General features: G+C 42.2%; 1 protein-coding gene across 1 annotated transcript in view; it reads right to left on the bottom strand.

Moving 5' to 3' along the window:
- Positions 1-11,730, bottom strand: part of LOC140996985 (protein NLRC3-like) — a 13,477-nt gene extending 1,747 nt beyond the window's left edge. Inside the window, exons 1-2 of the mRNA XM_073467334.1 lie at positions 11,706-11,730; positions 8,648-10,437 (exon numbers count right to left, since the gene is read on the bottom strand). Of these exons, the coding sequence (XP_073323435.1) occupies positions 8,648-10,437; positions 11,706-11,730 (1,815 nt within the window). The remainder of the gene's footprint in view (positions 1-8,647; positions 10,438-11,705) is intronic.
- Positions 11,731-13,583: the final 1,853 nt, after the last annotated feature.

The raw sequence follows: 13,583 nt of genomic DNA, 5'->3' as shown, positions 1-13,583 counted from the left end.
AAACCTGCTGAGATCAGCTGTTGTGTGCAGTGGGAATGAGTAAACTCTGCATTTACACCCGGGTCAGTGACTCTGCAGTAGACAGGTTTTTATCACCTCGGCTTGGCTTTGATCTAAACGTAAGATCCGGGCGAACACGCTAAATTCCACCGCATGAAGTGATGACGCGTTATCAACATCCGGTGGTGCTGCGTAAGGTCAAGGTCAAATTTATTTATATAGCACATTTAAAAACAACCAAAGTTGACCAAAGTGCTTCACAGGTTCAGGAATTCACAGAAAAATAGATACATCAAACAAGCAGGAAATACAAAAAAGAAAAAAAAACAGTATGTGGAGGCAAGATGTCCATGTTTAACTAGAGTTAAAGCCAGTGAGAAAAAGTAGGCTTTTAACAATGTCTTGAAGGTTTCGGTGGTCCGAGCAGTTTTAATTTGCAGAGGCAAAGAGTTCCACAATTTAGGAGCAGCCACTGAAAACGCTCGGTCACCTTTACTCTTCAGTTTGGCTCTTGGGACGTTGAGAGCCATCAGAGAGGACGACCTCAGAGCTTTAAATGGAGAATAAATGTTGATAAGTGTAACAGTTGGATATTTACTTTAATATAATTTCACCAAAATATTCAGTTATTATTTTATTTTTCACACAGTTAAGGTTTTTCTCTTCTGCCTGTCTGTTTTGGGGAGCTCTGTGTGTGTGTATGTAGGGGAGGGGCTATGACGGGGAGTTATGAGGTTCTGCGCCTGCGCGTTCTGGTCAGAGTCTGACTGAAACATGTCTGCAGGTAGGATGTGTGGAAGCTTCTCTCCCACTAAAAGTACAAAAAGTGTTGTTTTATGAGACTGTTGCTTAACAAGTCCGGTGCGGTTCATGTCGGGATGCTGTGGGTAGTGTTTTCAGCCGTTAACCGCATTGTGTGTATGTAAAAAGTGACTCCGAAGCGGTCTGTGAATATCGCTAGTTATCGTTAGCTTGTGCTAATGTTTACATTACACGCTTCATTAGCCGAGAGCCGATTCACGGTGTTTTTGTTTTGTGTGTGTGACTCTTTTCATTTCTCCTCGGCAGTGTCGACAACCTCCTCATGTACACCGCTCAAGTCTCTCCTGTTTATGTTTATTTTGTGACAGGTATGGAGATGGTTAATTATGTTTATTAGAGGTCCACTGGTTAATAAGTGGGGATGCTATTTATATGTGAATGAATGAGGGTTCTGTGAGAATAACTGAAGTTATTTCAGTTAATTTATTTATTTTTATTTAAGTTAATTTATAATATTCTGGATATTATATTTTTCATTTTTACATATTATTTTCTGTTGCTTTGAGAAAGAACATTATTATTTTATGTGAATGAGAGTCTGACTGGAACATGTCTGCAGTGTCGACAACCTCCTCATGTACACCGCTCAAGTCTCTCCTGTTTATGTTTATTTTGTGACAGACCGAGTAAAGTGAGTGTCAGAACCCGTTTCCCTAGTCATTCTCGCACAACACATCGCAGAGTAAAGACAAAGAGGTTTCTACATGGGTTACATAAGCTCACATAGATATGGAGGTGCCAAGCCATTTAAAACCTTTAAAACAAACAATAAAACCTTAAATCAATTCTGACGCGGACAGGAAGCCAGTGGAGAGAAGCTAAAACTGGAGTGATGTGCTTTCTCGTCTTAGTTACGAGCCGAGCAGCAGCATTTATCACCAGCTGTAGTCTACTGAGAGAGGACTGATTCAGACCCAACAAAGAGTTGCAGTTATCAAGTCGAGTCGTTACAAATGCGTGTATGACTGTTTCAAAGTCTTTAAGGGGCAGATACGGCTTAAAGCTCTGGTCTACGATCTGAGAAAGATTTGAAAAAAGCACCCCCCCCCCACACACACACACACACACACACACACACCCCTCCCCTCCGAGCTCGTATCGCTCTCCCCTCGGAGCCTCCCGCAACAAGCAACAAGAGCAACAAGCAAGAAAGAAGAAAGAAGCAAGAAACCAAATACAGCGCCAGCTTTGAATGCAGAGTAACGATGTCGGATTCACAGTTAAAGTTATTACAATGCATGTTGAAACTCATGTAAATCTTACATCTTACAATGTCCACAGCCAAGCTAGCGTAACGTCATTAGCATGTTACAGCTACGTCAGTTACAGCTACGTAACAAGTTACTATTTATCAACAGCTAAGTTAGCCACTTCTAAAAGTTATTGAGGGCCAAGAGACTAACAGATGCTGCCGTCAGCTTTAATCACAACGATCGCTTCCACATTGTGGCTGAAAACTAAACCTGCATGAGCCTCAGACCAGCTGTGTCCCAGCTGTTGTCTGAGTAGCACCAGACCGCGACACAAACGTGCCCCGTAAACAGTAATCTCTTGTTTATGACAGATAAGACACACAAATACACACATCGTAACGTATATGATAATCCATCATATTGATTTAGCAAAGGCTTCGTTGAAAACAAACGGATAAGACCGGGAGGAGGGTTAGCAGAACAGCTGAGTAGTGACCGGGCGAGAGGTTGTTATGGAGAAATAAATCCGGGCAGGATGAATGAAACCCCAACGCGAAGCGGAGGGGTTCATTCATCCATTCATTCATCTTACCTGCATTGCTGCTTCATTTAGCTGCCACGAGCAAATAAATAGGCTGATTTGGTGTAAACATGATAGCAATTTTAGCTTACAATGCTAACATAGAGGCTAACGTCTCTGTCGAACAAGTAAACAAGTGTTGACAATACTGCAGAGACAGAAATTGTTTCCACGCCATCTAATAACACAGAAACAAACTAACGGCAGCTTTCATAGTCATAAGCCAGCATCGGCATGAAAGTTATCAGTGTCACAACATCCACAATAAAGACGAAAGGTTACCTGCTCAAACAAACCTCTTGCCCGCTTGTAGTTTCAAATGTGGAAGTGGGTCGGGACGAGGCCTGAGCAGGAGCAGGAGAGTGAGCGAGGGGATTGGATGGAAAAATTGACCAATTGGTCAATTTCTTTTCAGTTTTGCAGGCGCTAGAGAGAATGGATTTATTAGGTTCCTTTTGCTCTTCACATTGTGTAGGTCGTACTATTGGGCCATAACCACCATCTAAATAATGTTAATAATAATGATCAATCTTTCAAATCGTAGACCATAGCTTTAACTATGGCTAATAGTCAGAGTTGGAAAAAGCTAGTTTTGACAACAGAACTGATTTGCTTGTCTAGCTTAAAAGCACTCTCAATAATCACACCCAAATTCCTAGTAAATGGTCGAACGTAGGACCAAAGAGGGCCAAAAGTGCCAGCACAGCCCTCCAGCCGATCAGGATGACCAAAGACAACAGCTTCTGTTTTGTTTTCATTAAGACAGTGGAGGTTCAGATCCAGCCAGGTTTTTAAATCACTCAAGCAGTTAAGCAAGGGCTGCAGGGAGTCTGAATCATTAGGTTGAAATGGCAAGTAGATTTGTACATCATCCACAAAGCAGTGAAAGGAGATGTTGTTGTTTCCCAAGAGCAGCATATACAATGAGAACAGTAGAGGACCCAAAACAGCCCCTTTGGGCACCCCGCAGGAGAGAGGGGCCACAGAAGAGGAAAATTCACCAATTTTGACAGAGTAACTCCTTTCTGACAAATATGATCTGAGCCATTCAAGGGCAGTACCCTTAATGCTCACACACTTTTCAAGACGAGATAAAAGAATCGAGTGATTGACAGTGTCAAAGGCATCAGTCAGATCTAAAAGCACTAAAACAGCTGAGTTTCCTGAGTCAGCAGTTAAAAGAAGATCGTTTAGCACTCTTAGGAGGGCAGTTTCAGTACTATGGCGACGCTTAAAGCCAGACTGAAACTTTTCATGAATAGTAAAATCACGCAAAAGGATTGTAATTGATTAAAAACAATTTTCTCCAAGACTTTAGCCAAAAATGGAGTTTAGCAATCGGCGTAAATATGGAAGTAATTTTGGTCTGTTCAATTCAATTGAAAAAAACTTTATTTGTCCCCAGGGGGCAATTCAAGGTAAGGCACGTGGAGCAGTTATACACAACACAACACAACACTGAAGAGATATTCAACACAATGTTGTCTGTTGTTATTTTCTCTTCTGTTTAACTGGTGTTGTTTACTCGATCCGGCGCATTCATGATGTGAAACATGACGTCAGTGACGTACAACGTAACGCTTCAGATACAAATCACAGAGAGGCTGCGTTGCCTGCAGGAAGTGGGAATGGGGTCAATAGGCGATCATTGTGTTGACCTGCTAGTTTTGGTGGAAAAGCAGCATTAGATCTGAGTTTCATGAGCAGTGTTTGTTCAGATGACACTTTCTTTTTCGACCCCACTTCACTGAGTGAACGATGTGTACATTTGTTTTGCTCTGAGGTGCCGCTGCTCTAGAGTGACATCTAGTGGCAGTAGATCTCAGACATTTGACCTCGAAGCCAGGGTCACTCAGGGCGGGCATAATTCAAATGGACACAGTTTGCATTTTGTAGTGATGAAAAACTGTATTTCTGTGTTTTACTCACATATATCACACGTCTAAATAAGGTAACAACACATATTCTGGTCTAATTCATTATAATTTGAAGAAAATGTTAAAAGGAAAAAGCCTCTATGTCCATTTTTAAACACTTTTAACAAATATTGATAATTAAAAGAAGCCAATTTTTTTCACTTTCTGATTTTAATCACAGAACAGACATTAATTGAGACAAAGGTCGACCAGACAGATTTTAAAGAGCTCTTGTTGTCTGTTCATACCTGAGAGTGTCCAGTCTCCAGTCTGGATCCTCGAGTCCAGCCGACAGCAGCTTCACTCCTGAGTCTCCTGGATGATTGTAGCTCAGGTCCAGCTCTCTCAGATGGGAGGGGTTGGATCTCAGAGCTGAGGCCAGAGAAGCACAGCCTTCCTCTGTGATCAGACAGCCTGACAGCCTGGAGACACACACACACACACACACACACACACACACACACACACACACACACACACAGCTGAGGGGTAATGCAAACTTGTGTGATAATTCTCTGTGGGTTTGTCACTTTGACATTTAAACTATTGTTAATGTAAAAATACTGATTAGAGTTGCTTTAATTAAAAAATAACATCACAATCTATTTTATTCCAATCACGATCCGCAATCTAAATTGTGACCTTATTCATCAATTTTAAAATGCCCTGTTGTTGAAATAGCTTATGAATTTCTCCATTTACACCATTAAAACACAATATTTCATTAAAGATAGTTCTTGTTTGGCACAAGCTCCTCCTCCACCATGGTGCTACCTATAGAGTGGTGTAATTTATAGTCCGAAAACAAAGAAATCAGTTAGCATGTTAGCATGTCCTGTCCCCTGGACTCAAAGTCTGAGTTTGTTGAATGTGTTTTCAGTTAAATGTGTGAAATAAGGTGTGTGGTTACCACAGGCTGAAGACATTTACACGTTTTGTTCTCCAACATTAAACACATCATTAAATGTCCCACAGTTTAATTATAAAGCTCTTCCGTGTGTTGAAAACGGTTAGCTTTTCCTAACAAGCTACAAGTTAGCTACAAAGATATATCATCACGCCCAATGAGAAGGGATTCTTCCAATCAGCATATCCATCATGTTGGCTGCATCACTCTATTGATTTTTTCATATATCGCTGATCTGCTAGTAAATGAGGTTCTGTGAAGTTTGGAAATGGAAGTACGAGGACTCTAAATACAACAACGTCTATGGTTCACCTGAAGAGCAGATTGTGGAATCACAATCTAAATTTTTTGATAACCGACCTCTAGTTTTGCTTCACAATAGAGCTGTTAAAATAGACTTTAACCTGTACGTAAAGCAACATTCAAAGGGTTGTCTCTTAAATAGGGTATGAATCCTGACCTGAGAGTCTCCAGTTTACAGTGTGGACTCTTCAGTCCAACAGACAGCGGCTTCACTCCTGAATCCTGCAGGTCGTTGTCACTCAGGTCCAGCTCTCTCAGACTAGAGGACTGGGAGCTGAGAACTGAGGACAGAGCTTCACAGCTTCTCTCTGACAGATTACAGACACTCAGCCTGAAAAAGAAATGTAGAGGACATGTGAAGACTTTTCTCTCTGTTTGATTTAACTTCTAATTGTATTTTGATACACTCAGTTTCAGAGCAGTCTCTGAAAAGAGAACTGATAAAATGACAGGAGACCAATGACAACATAAAGGAACAGTTATGGTTCACTCTGTACATGTCTTTTTTAATCCTGACCTGAGAGTCTCCAGTTTACAGTGTGGACTCTTCAGTCCAACAGACAGCGGCTTCACTCCTGAATCCTGCAGGTCGTTGTCACTCAGGTCCAGCTCTCTCAGACTAGAGGACTGGGAGCTGAGAACTGAGGACAGAGCTTCACAGCTTCTCTCTGACAGATTACAGACACTCAGCCTGAAAAAGAAATGTAGAGGACATGTGAAGACTTTTCTCTCTGTTTGATTTAACTTCTAATTGTATTTTGATACACTCAGTTTCAGAGCAGTCTCTGAAAAGAGAACTGGTAAAATGACAGGAGACCAATGACAACATAAAGGAACAGTTATGGTTCACTCTGTACATGTCTTTTTTAATCCTGACCTGAGAGTCTCCAGTTTACAGTGTGGACTCTTCAGTCCAACAGACAGCGGCTTCACTCCTGAATCCTGCAGGTCGTTGTCACTCAGGTCCAGCTCTCTCAGACTAGAGGACTGGGAGCTGAGAACTGAGGACAGAGCTTCACAGCTTCTCTCTGACAGATTACAGACACTCAGCCTGAAAAAGAAATGTAGAGGACATGTGAAGACTTTTCTCTCTGTTTGATTTAACTTCTAATTGTATTTTGATACACTCAGTTTCAGAGCAGTCTCTGAAAAGAGAACTGGTAAAATGACAGGAGACCAATGACAACATAAAGGAACAGTTATGGTTCACTCTGTACATGTCTTTTTTAATCCTGACCTGAGAGTCTCCAGTTTACAGTGTGGACTCTTCAGTCCAACAGACAGCGGCTTCACTTCTGAATCCTGCAGGTCGTTGTTACTCAGGTCCAGCTCTCTCAGACTAGAGGACTGGGAGCTGAGAACTGAGGACAGAGCTTCACAGCTTCTCTCTGACAGATTACAGCCACTCAGCCTGAAGGAGAGTTAGTGACAAAGACAAACACTGATACTGTTTCTGTCTTATACAATAAAAAACACATCACATTTCTATGGACTGGGTCTTTATAGTCTCAAGTATAGTGTTGCTTTCGTCAATGAAAATTATGACTAAATATCGTTGTCAATGAACCTCATCATGTGACGAAAACTATAATCAAATATATAATGCAATATTGTTGACGAATAAAAACGGGACTAAATGTGGTTTACAAAATAAAAACTCTGCTAAAATATCTCTTCATTTTCGTTGACCAAAACAAGACGAGATGAAGTATTATTATTTTGCAATATTTCTGTTTCCTGAGTCTCAGTTCAGGGGCTGCATCAGGTTGCACTGCTCAGACGCAGGCGACATCACTTCCTCAATCCCCACTCACGCGGCATTATTTAGAAGATGCAGCTGCGGTGGGTTAACTTTAACGACAACTCAAGACACAAAGTTAAGTCTGACAAAAAGAAAGGGACCGGTGGCCGGCCAGCCGGGATTCGTCTTTGGGAGAAAAAGAAGAAACGACATTTGAACACACTTTCATTACATAGAAGTGGAAAAGAAAACCAAATGTGTTGGGGAGATGGGGAGAAATGCGGCCACAAAATCGCAAGAAAAAACACCACAAATCTTAAGAGACATCTCAAGGCATTCCATAATGTAATCGAGGTAAGTCAAGACATTAACGTAATGTTACTTTCTATTTTAGAAAGCTCATGCCAACTCATGAGGCTGTGGTTAATGTGTCAAATTTTAATGTTAGCTTTAGCTTTAGACGTTAGCCACTGCAGCTGAAAACGACTGAGACATACGTGTGTGTGTGTGTGTGTGTGTGTGTGTGTGTGTGTGTGTGTGTGTGTGTACTTCTTGCATGTTTGGTAGGTAAAATAAATATGTTGTAAATTCAAATCAGAGGGTCTTCTGTGTCTGGAATTGAATGTATTCTTGAGTCTATAAGGTAACAATAATATAATAATAAGATAACCTTGTTTGACTTGTGAAATTAAAGAACATTTTGGTTTTGTCTATTCTATACTAGGTACTTGTACTATATTAACTGGGTTAAATAGAATTGCATTACTAAAAAGAGACTAAATTACAATTTTTCGTCGACTAAAACTAGACTAAAATAGTCATGGATAATTCTGACTGAAATAAGACTAACATGCTCAGACATTCAGTCGACTGAAACTTGACTAGACTGAAAAGAGTATAAACGTGACTGTCAACAATTAATGAAATGTCCTAGATTATACTCATATCTCTGGGATTGAGCCTGACATGAACTACAAAGAGACAGTTTTCTTCTATTTCATGGATGCATTCATCTGTAGAGGTACAATCAAACTAAAGGAACAATGTGCATGTTTTTCAACTGATCAACTGATCAACTGATGACTAAATCTTTGGACTCTTATTTGATTGATATTTGATATTAGGAGATTCATTAGTGGAGAAAAACCCTACATGTGTGATACAGTATCTGTTCACTTACAGAGCTTTGTTGGAGGCTTTGACCACTGGCAGCAGCCTCAGAAGAGCCTCCTCTGAAGCACAGTATTTCTTCAGGTCAAACACGTCCAGATCTTCTGATGACAGTAAGATGAAGACCAGAGCTGACCACTGAGCAGGAGACAGTTTATCTGTGGAGAGACTTCCTGATCTCAGGTACTGTTGGATCTCCTCCACTAGAGAACCATCATTCAGTTCATTCAGACAGTGGAACAGATTGATGCTTCTCTCTGGAGACAGATTCTCACTGATCTTCTTCTTGATGTACTTCACTGTTTCCTGATTGGTCTGTGAGATACTTCCTGTGTGTGTCATCAGACCTTGTAGGAGAGTCTGATTGGTCGGCAGTGAAAGACCCAGGAGGAAGCGGAGGAACAAGTCCAGGTGTCCATTTGGACTCTGTAAGGCCTCGTCCACAGCACTCTGGTAGAGATGTGTTGGTTCAGGTTTGTCTCTGAATAGTTTAGACCAGCGGGAGGTTTGTTTTCCTTCTGCCAGCAGATTGACTCCAGAGTTGATGAATGTCAGATGAACATGAAGAGCAGCCAGAAACTCCTGAACACTCAGATGGACGAAGCAGAACACCTTGTCCTGGTACAGTCCTCTCTCCTCTTTAAAGATCTCTGTGAACACTCCTGAGTACACTGAGGCTGCTCTGATATCGATGCCACACTCTGTCAGGTCTGATTCATAGAAGATCAGGTTTCCTTTCTGCAGCTGCTCAAAAGCCAGTTTTCCCAGAGACTTAATCATCTTCCTGCTCTCTGGAGTCCAGTGTGGATCTGTCTCAGCTCCTCCTTCATACTTGACCTTCTTCACTTTGGACTGAACCACCAGGAAGTGGATGTACATCTCAGTCAGGGTCTTGGGCAGCTCTCCTCCCTCTCTGGTCTTCAACACATCCTCCAGAACTGTAGCAGTGATCCAGCAGAAGACTGGGATGTGGCACATGATGTGGAGGCTTCGTGATGTCTTGATGTGGGAGATGATTCTGCTGGCCTGCTCCTCATCTCTGAATCTCTTCCTGAAGTACTCCTCCTTCTGTGGGTCAGTGAACCCTCTGACCTCTGTCACCATGTCAACACACTCAGGAGGGATCTGATTGGCTGCTGCAGGTCTTGTGGTTATCCAGAGGCGAGCAGAGGGAAGCAGTTTCCCCCTGATGAGGTTTGTCAGCAGCACATCCACTGAGGTGGACTCTGTAACATCAGTCAGGATCTCAGTGTTGTGGAAGTCCAGAGGAGGTCGACACTCATCCAGACCGTCAAAGATGAACACAACCTGGAACTCTTCAAAGCTGCAGATCTCTTTGGTTTCAGTGAAGAAGTGATGAACAAGCTCCACCAAGCTGAACTTTTTCTCTTTCAGCACATTCAGCTCTCTGAAAGTGAATGGAAATGTGAACTGTATGTCCTGGTTGTCTTTGTCTTCAGCCCAGTCCAGAGTGAACTTCTGTGTTAAGACTGTTTTCCCGATGCCAGCCACTCCCTTTGTCATCACTCTTCTGATTGGTTTGTCTCTTCCAGGTGAGGCTTTAAAGATGTCTTCTTGTCTGATTGTTGTTTGTGGTCTGTCTGGTTTCCTGGATGCTGTTTCAATCTGTCTGACCTCATGTTCATCATTGACCTCTGCAGTCCCTCCCTCTGTGATGTAGAGCTCTGTGTAGATCTGATTCAGAAGGGTTGGGTTTCCTGCTTTAGCGATCCCCTCAAACACACACTGGAACTTCTTCTGAAGGTCAGACTTGAGCTGACGTTGACAAACTGCAGCAACAGTTCCTGAATGAAACACAACACATCAGTGAGTGGATGTTAGTGTGAAGAAGAAAACAGTTTATTGAGGAAAATCCTCTTACTGCTCTGCAGACAGTCAGCCAGCTCCTCCTGCTTCATTCTCCTCAGGAAGTTCAGTGTGATCTTCAGAAATGCCTCTCTGCTGCTCCTCCTCTGCTCCTCCTCCTCACCGTCCAGCACCTCCTCATCCTCACTCTGCCTCTCTGAGCATTCTGGGTAATCTGGACTCAGAACCTTCTGGAACTTCTTCAGCTCGTTCTTCACAAAGGTGACAACATTCTCCTCAAGATGCTGCAAAAGAGTAAAACTTCAAATGTAAAATGAGACATTTCATTTCATTTGCAGCTGAAGTAAAGTTGTTGTTGGACATTTACACACCTTAAATATGGAGTCCAGGTCTGTTGGATGCTGCTGGACAGACTGACCACTGAGAACCTGCTGAACTCTGCAGAGAGAACATAAAGTACGATGATTTCAACCATCAACAGCTTCACATTTTACATCATCTGTCTGCTTCTGGGGCCTTTTGATGGATTAGGTGAAACAATTTTCTGGTTTTAATGATGAAGCCTTTAGTTGAGTTTCTAGTCGTCTACCCTGTTATTTACGTTCCTGCCTATAACATGGTGTGATATAGTAATAAAGACTGAAGACATCAGGCATTTTGAGCACAAATTAGTTAAAACTGTGTTAGTGAGCACTTCTCCTTTGTCAATCTATCCACCTGACAGCTGTGGTATATCAGACGCTGATTAAACAACATGATTACTGCACAGCTGTTCCTGAGACTGGTCACAATGAAAGGCTACACTACTGCAGTTGGCATGAACCATCAAACATTAATACTAAAGCCCAGGACTCTGGACATTAACCATCCAACTTCCTCCCAACAGACTGAATCTATGGGCAACAACAAAATATGTTGTCATGGTCCACCTGCACTGATTCACACTTCCTCCAGTCAGAGTACTGAGTCCCAGGAGGAACCAGAGAGAGATCAACATCTTTAGTCCACAAATGATTTGAACAATTGATATCAAATCTGGAGGAAAATCATTTGTTCTCATTTGATCACTTGCTTCATGTATTAACTGTTGATTTCTGGAAAGTCTTGAATACTAAATGTTCCTCTTTGAAGAAAACATTAAATCAGTGGAGTGTGAAAGTTGAGACCAGCTGACAGATCATTTTATGTCAGGACTTGATAGAAGGAGAGCTGCAGAACAACAAACTCTTCTGGTTTACATTCTTACCTTTCTTCAGCAGAGTGGTCTCCATCCTTGAAGTTAATAGGCTGATTCATGGACCGGTCACTCTTCATGGACACTCTGCTGGGTGCAGGAGAGTCTGGTCTCTGCTGCTGAACCCTGATAGAAACAGACAGACAAACCAACGCACCTCTCAAACCTTCAACCACAAATCAATGTTCAAATGTATCAAAATCTAAAGTTGATTTAAAGAGAAGAAGTCCAGAAAAACCATCAGAGTTTGATGATCCAGTTTGGGACAATAACCAAAGTTCATATTATAAGTCAGATAAACTGGTTCTAGTAATCGTGTCATGTTGCTGATCATTCCTTCAGTTTGAAGCTACAACCCTTTTTAAAATGTGACATGATGAGATCAGAGGAGGTGGACAACATCACAGGAGACTTCTTTGAAATGATAAACATCAGTAAAACGTTGTCTGAATGTTACAGATGAAACGTTCCTCCAACAATAACATTGTTAGAACATGTAGAGAACATGATGAAATGTTACAGGAACGTTCCTGCTGGCTGGGACTATGTTGACTTACTGAGTCTCTGAAGGACGTTTTCCTTTAAACGCTAATGGTGGCTCCATGGACCGGTCACTCTTGATGGACACACAGCTGGGTCCAGGTCCAGGTCCAGGTCCAGGTCCAGGTCCAGGTCCAGCAGAGTCTGGTCTCTGCTGCTCTGGGCTTCAACACAACACACACAGAGCTTTGAGTGTGAATCATGATGGTGGAGTGATTTGAGTGCTGAGCTGTGACATGGAGAAGAGTCATGGACAGTTAGAGATCCTCATCTCACCTCTGAGCTTTGGTCTGGCTGTCATGTTGCCCACACAGAGTGGTTTTAGAGGGAGGGCCTCCCTCCTCTGTCTCCTCACACTGATTCATAGCAGAGCCCACACCTTCACACAAACACAACAACATGATTTATCAGCATTCCTCTCAGTCACATGACAAACATACAGAGTCTGACTGGAGGAAACTAATGAAGCTTTCTGACACCAAATGATAAAAACACAAATCTGACAGTTTAGAATGAAGTTTAAAGTAAAACCAGCTCAACATTTAGTTTCTGACCACAGAGACCACAAAGAGCAGTTAAGACGCTTCAACAAGCCAAAATGAATATTTCAGCTCAGCAGAAGCTGCTGAATTCACGTCCACATCAAGTCACAGAGACTTTCTACCTTCATCTGTAGGAAACACTGGAGCAGAGCTCAGACTGTCAGTCCATTCATTGATCAGCTGATTGACAGGTCATTACAGGACAGCAGTTTGAATGATTTACACTCATTTTTCCTGCAAAAATAACAAACATGATCTACAACAGAACTTTTACACTCATCAGCTTCTCTCTTCCTGCTCACACAGACGTCTCTGACCTTCAGAGGAGGAAGTTCACTCATTAAACTTGTGTTTGAACTGATGACTGCATTAAAGGACACCTTCAAACTGTCTGACACAGTCTGTCAAACCTCAAATAAATGATGATGTCACACAGGAACATTTCCACCAACAGAAAAGCAGAGTTTCACTCACTCGACTTATTTCCACGAGTGTCCGTCAGTCCAGCAGCTCACTTGTGTCCTGATCAGGTGTGTGTAGAAAAAGAGGATTAGATTGATCTCAGTGTGACCAGCGCCTTCAATACAAACTCCTCCCAGCAGCATTCAAACACTATAAACCAGTGTGAAGCTGCTGCACAGGACAAAGTTCAGCTTTTATTCTTTTATTAGCAGCTGATCAAATGATACCTTTAACCCCCGACGTCTCGAGGAGGAGGAGGAGGAGGAAGAGCAGGAGGAGTAAGAGGAGGAGGAGGAGGAGGAGGAGGAGGAGGAGGAGGAAGGTGATCAGCTGGTTATATTCTGTA

Source organism: Pagrus major, chromosome 1 (assembly GCF_040436345.1).
Source record: "Pagrus major chromosome 1, Pma_NU_1.0".
NCBI classification, from domain to species: domain Eukaryota; kingdom Metazoa; phylum Chordata; class Actinopteri; order Spariformes; family Sparidae; genus Pagrus; species Pagrus major.
Note: the sequence above shows the minus strand (reverse complement) of the source record. Positions and strands in the feature narration are given on the sequence as shown.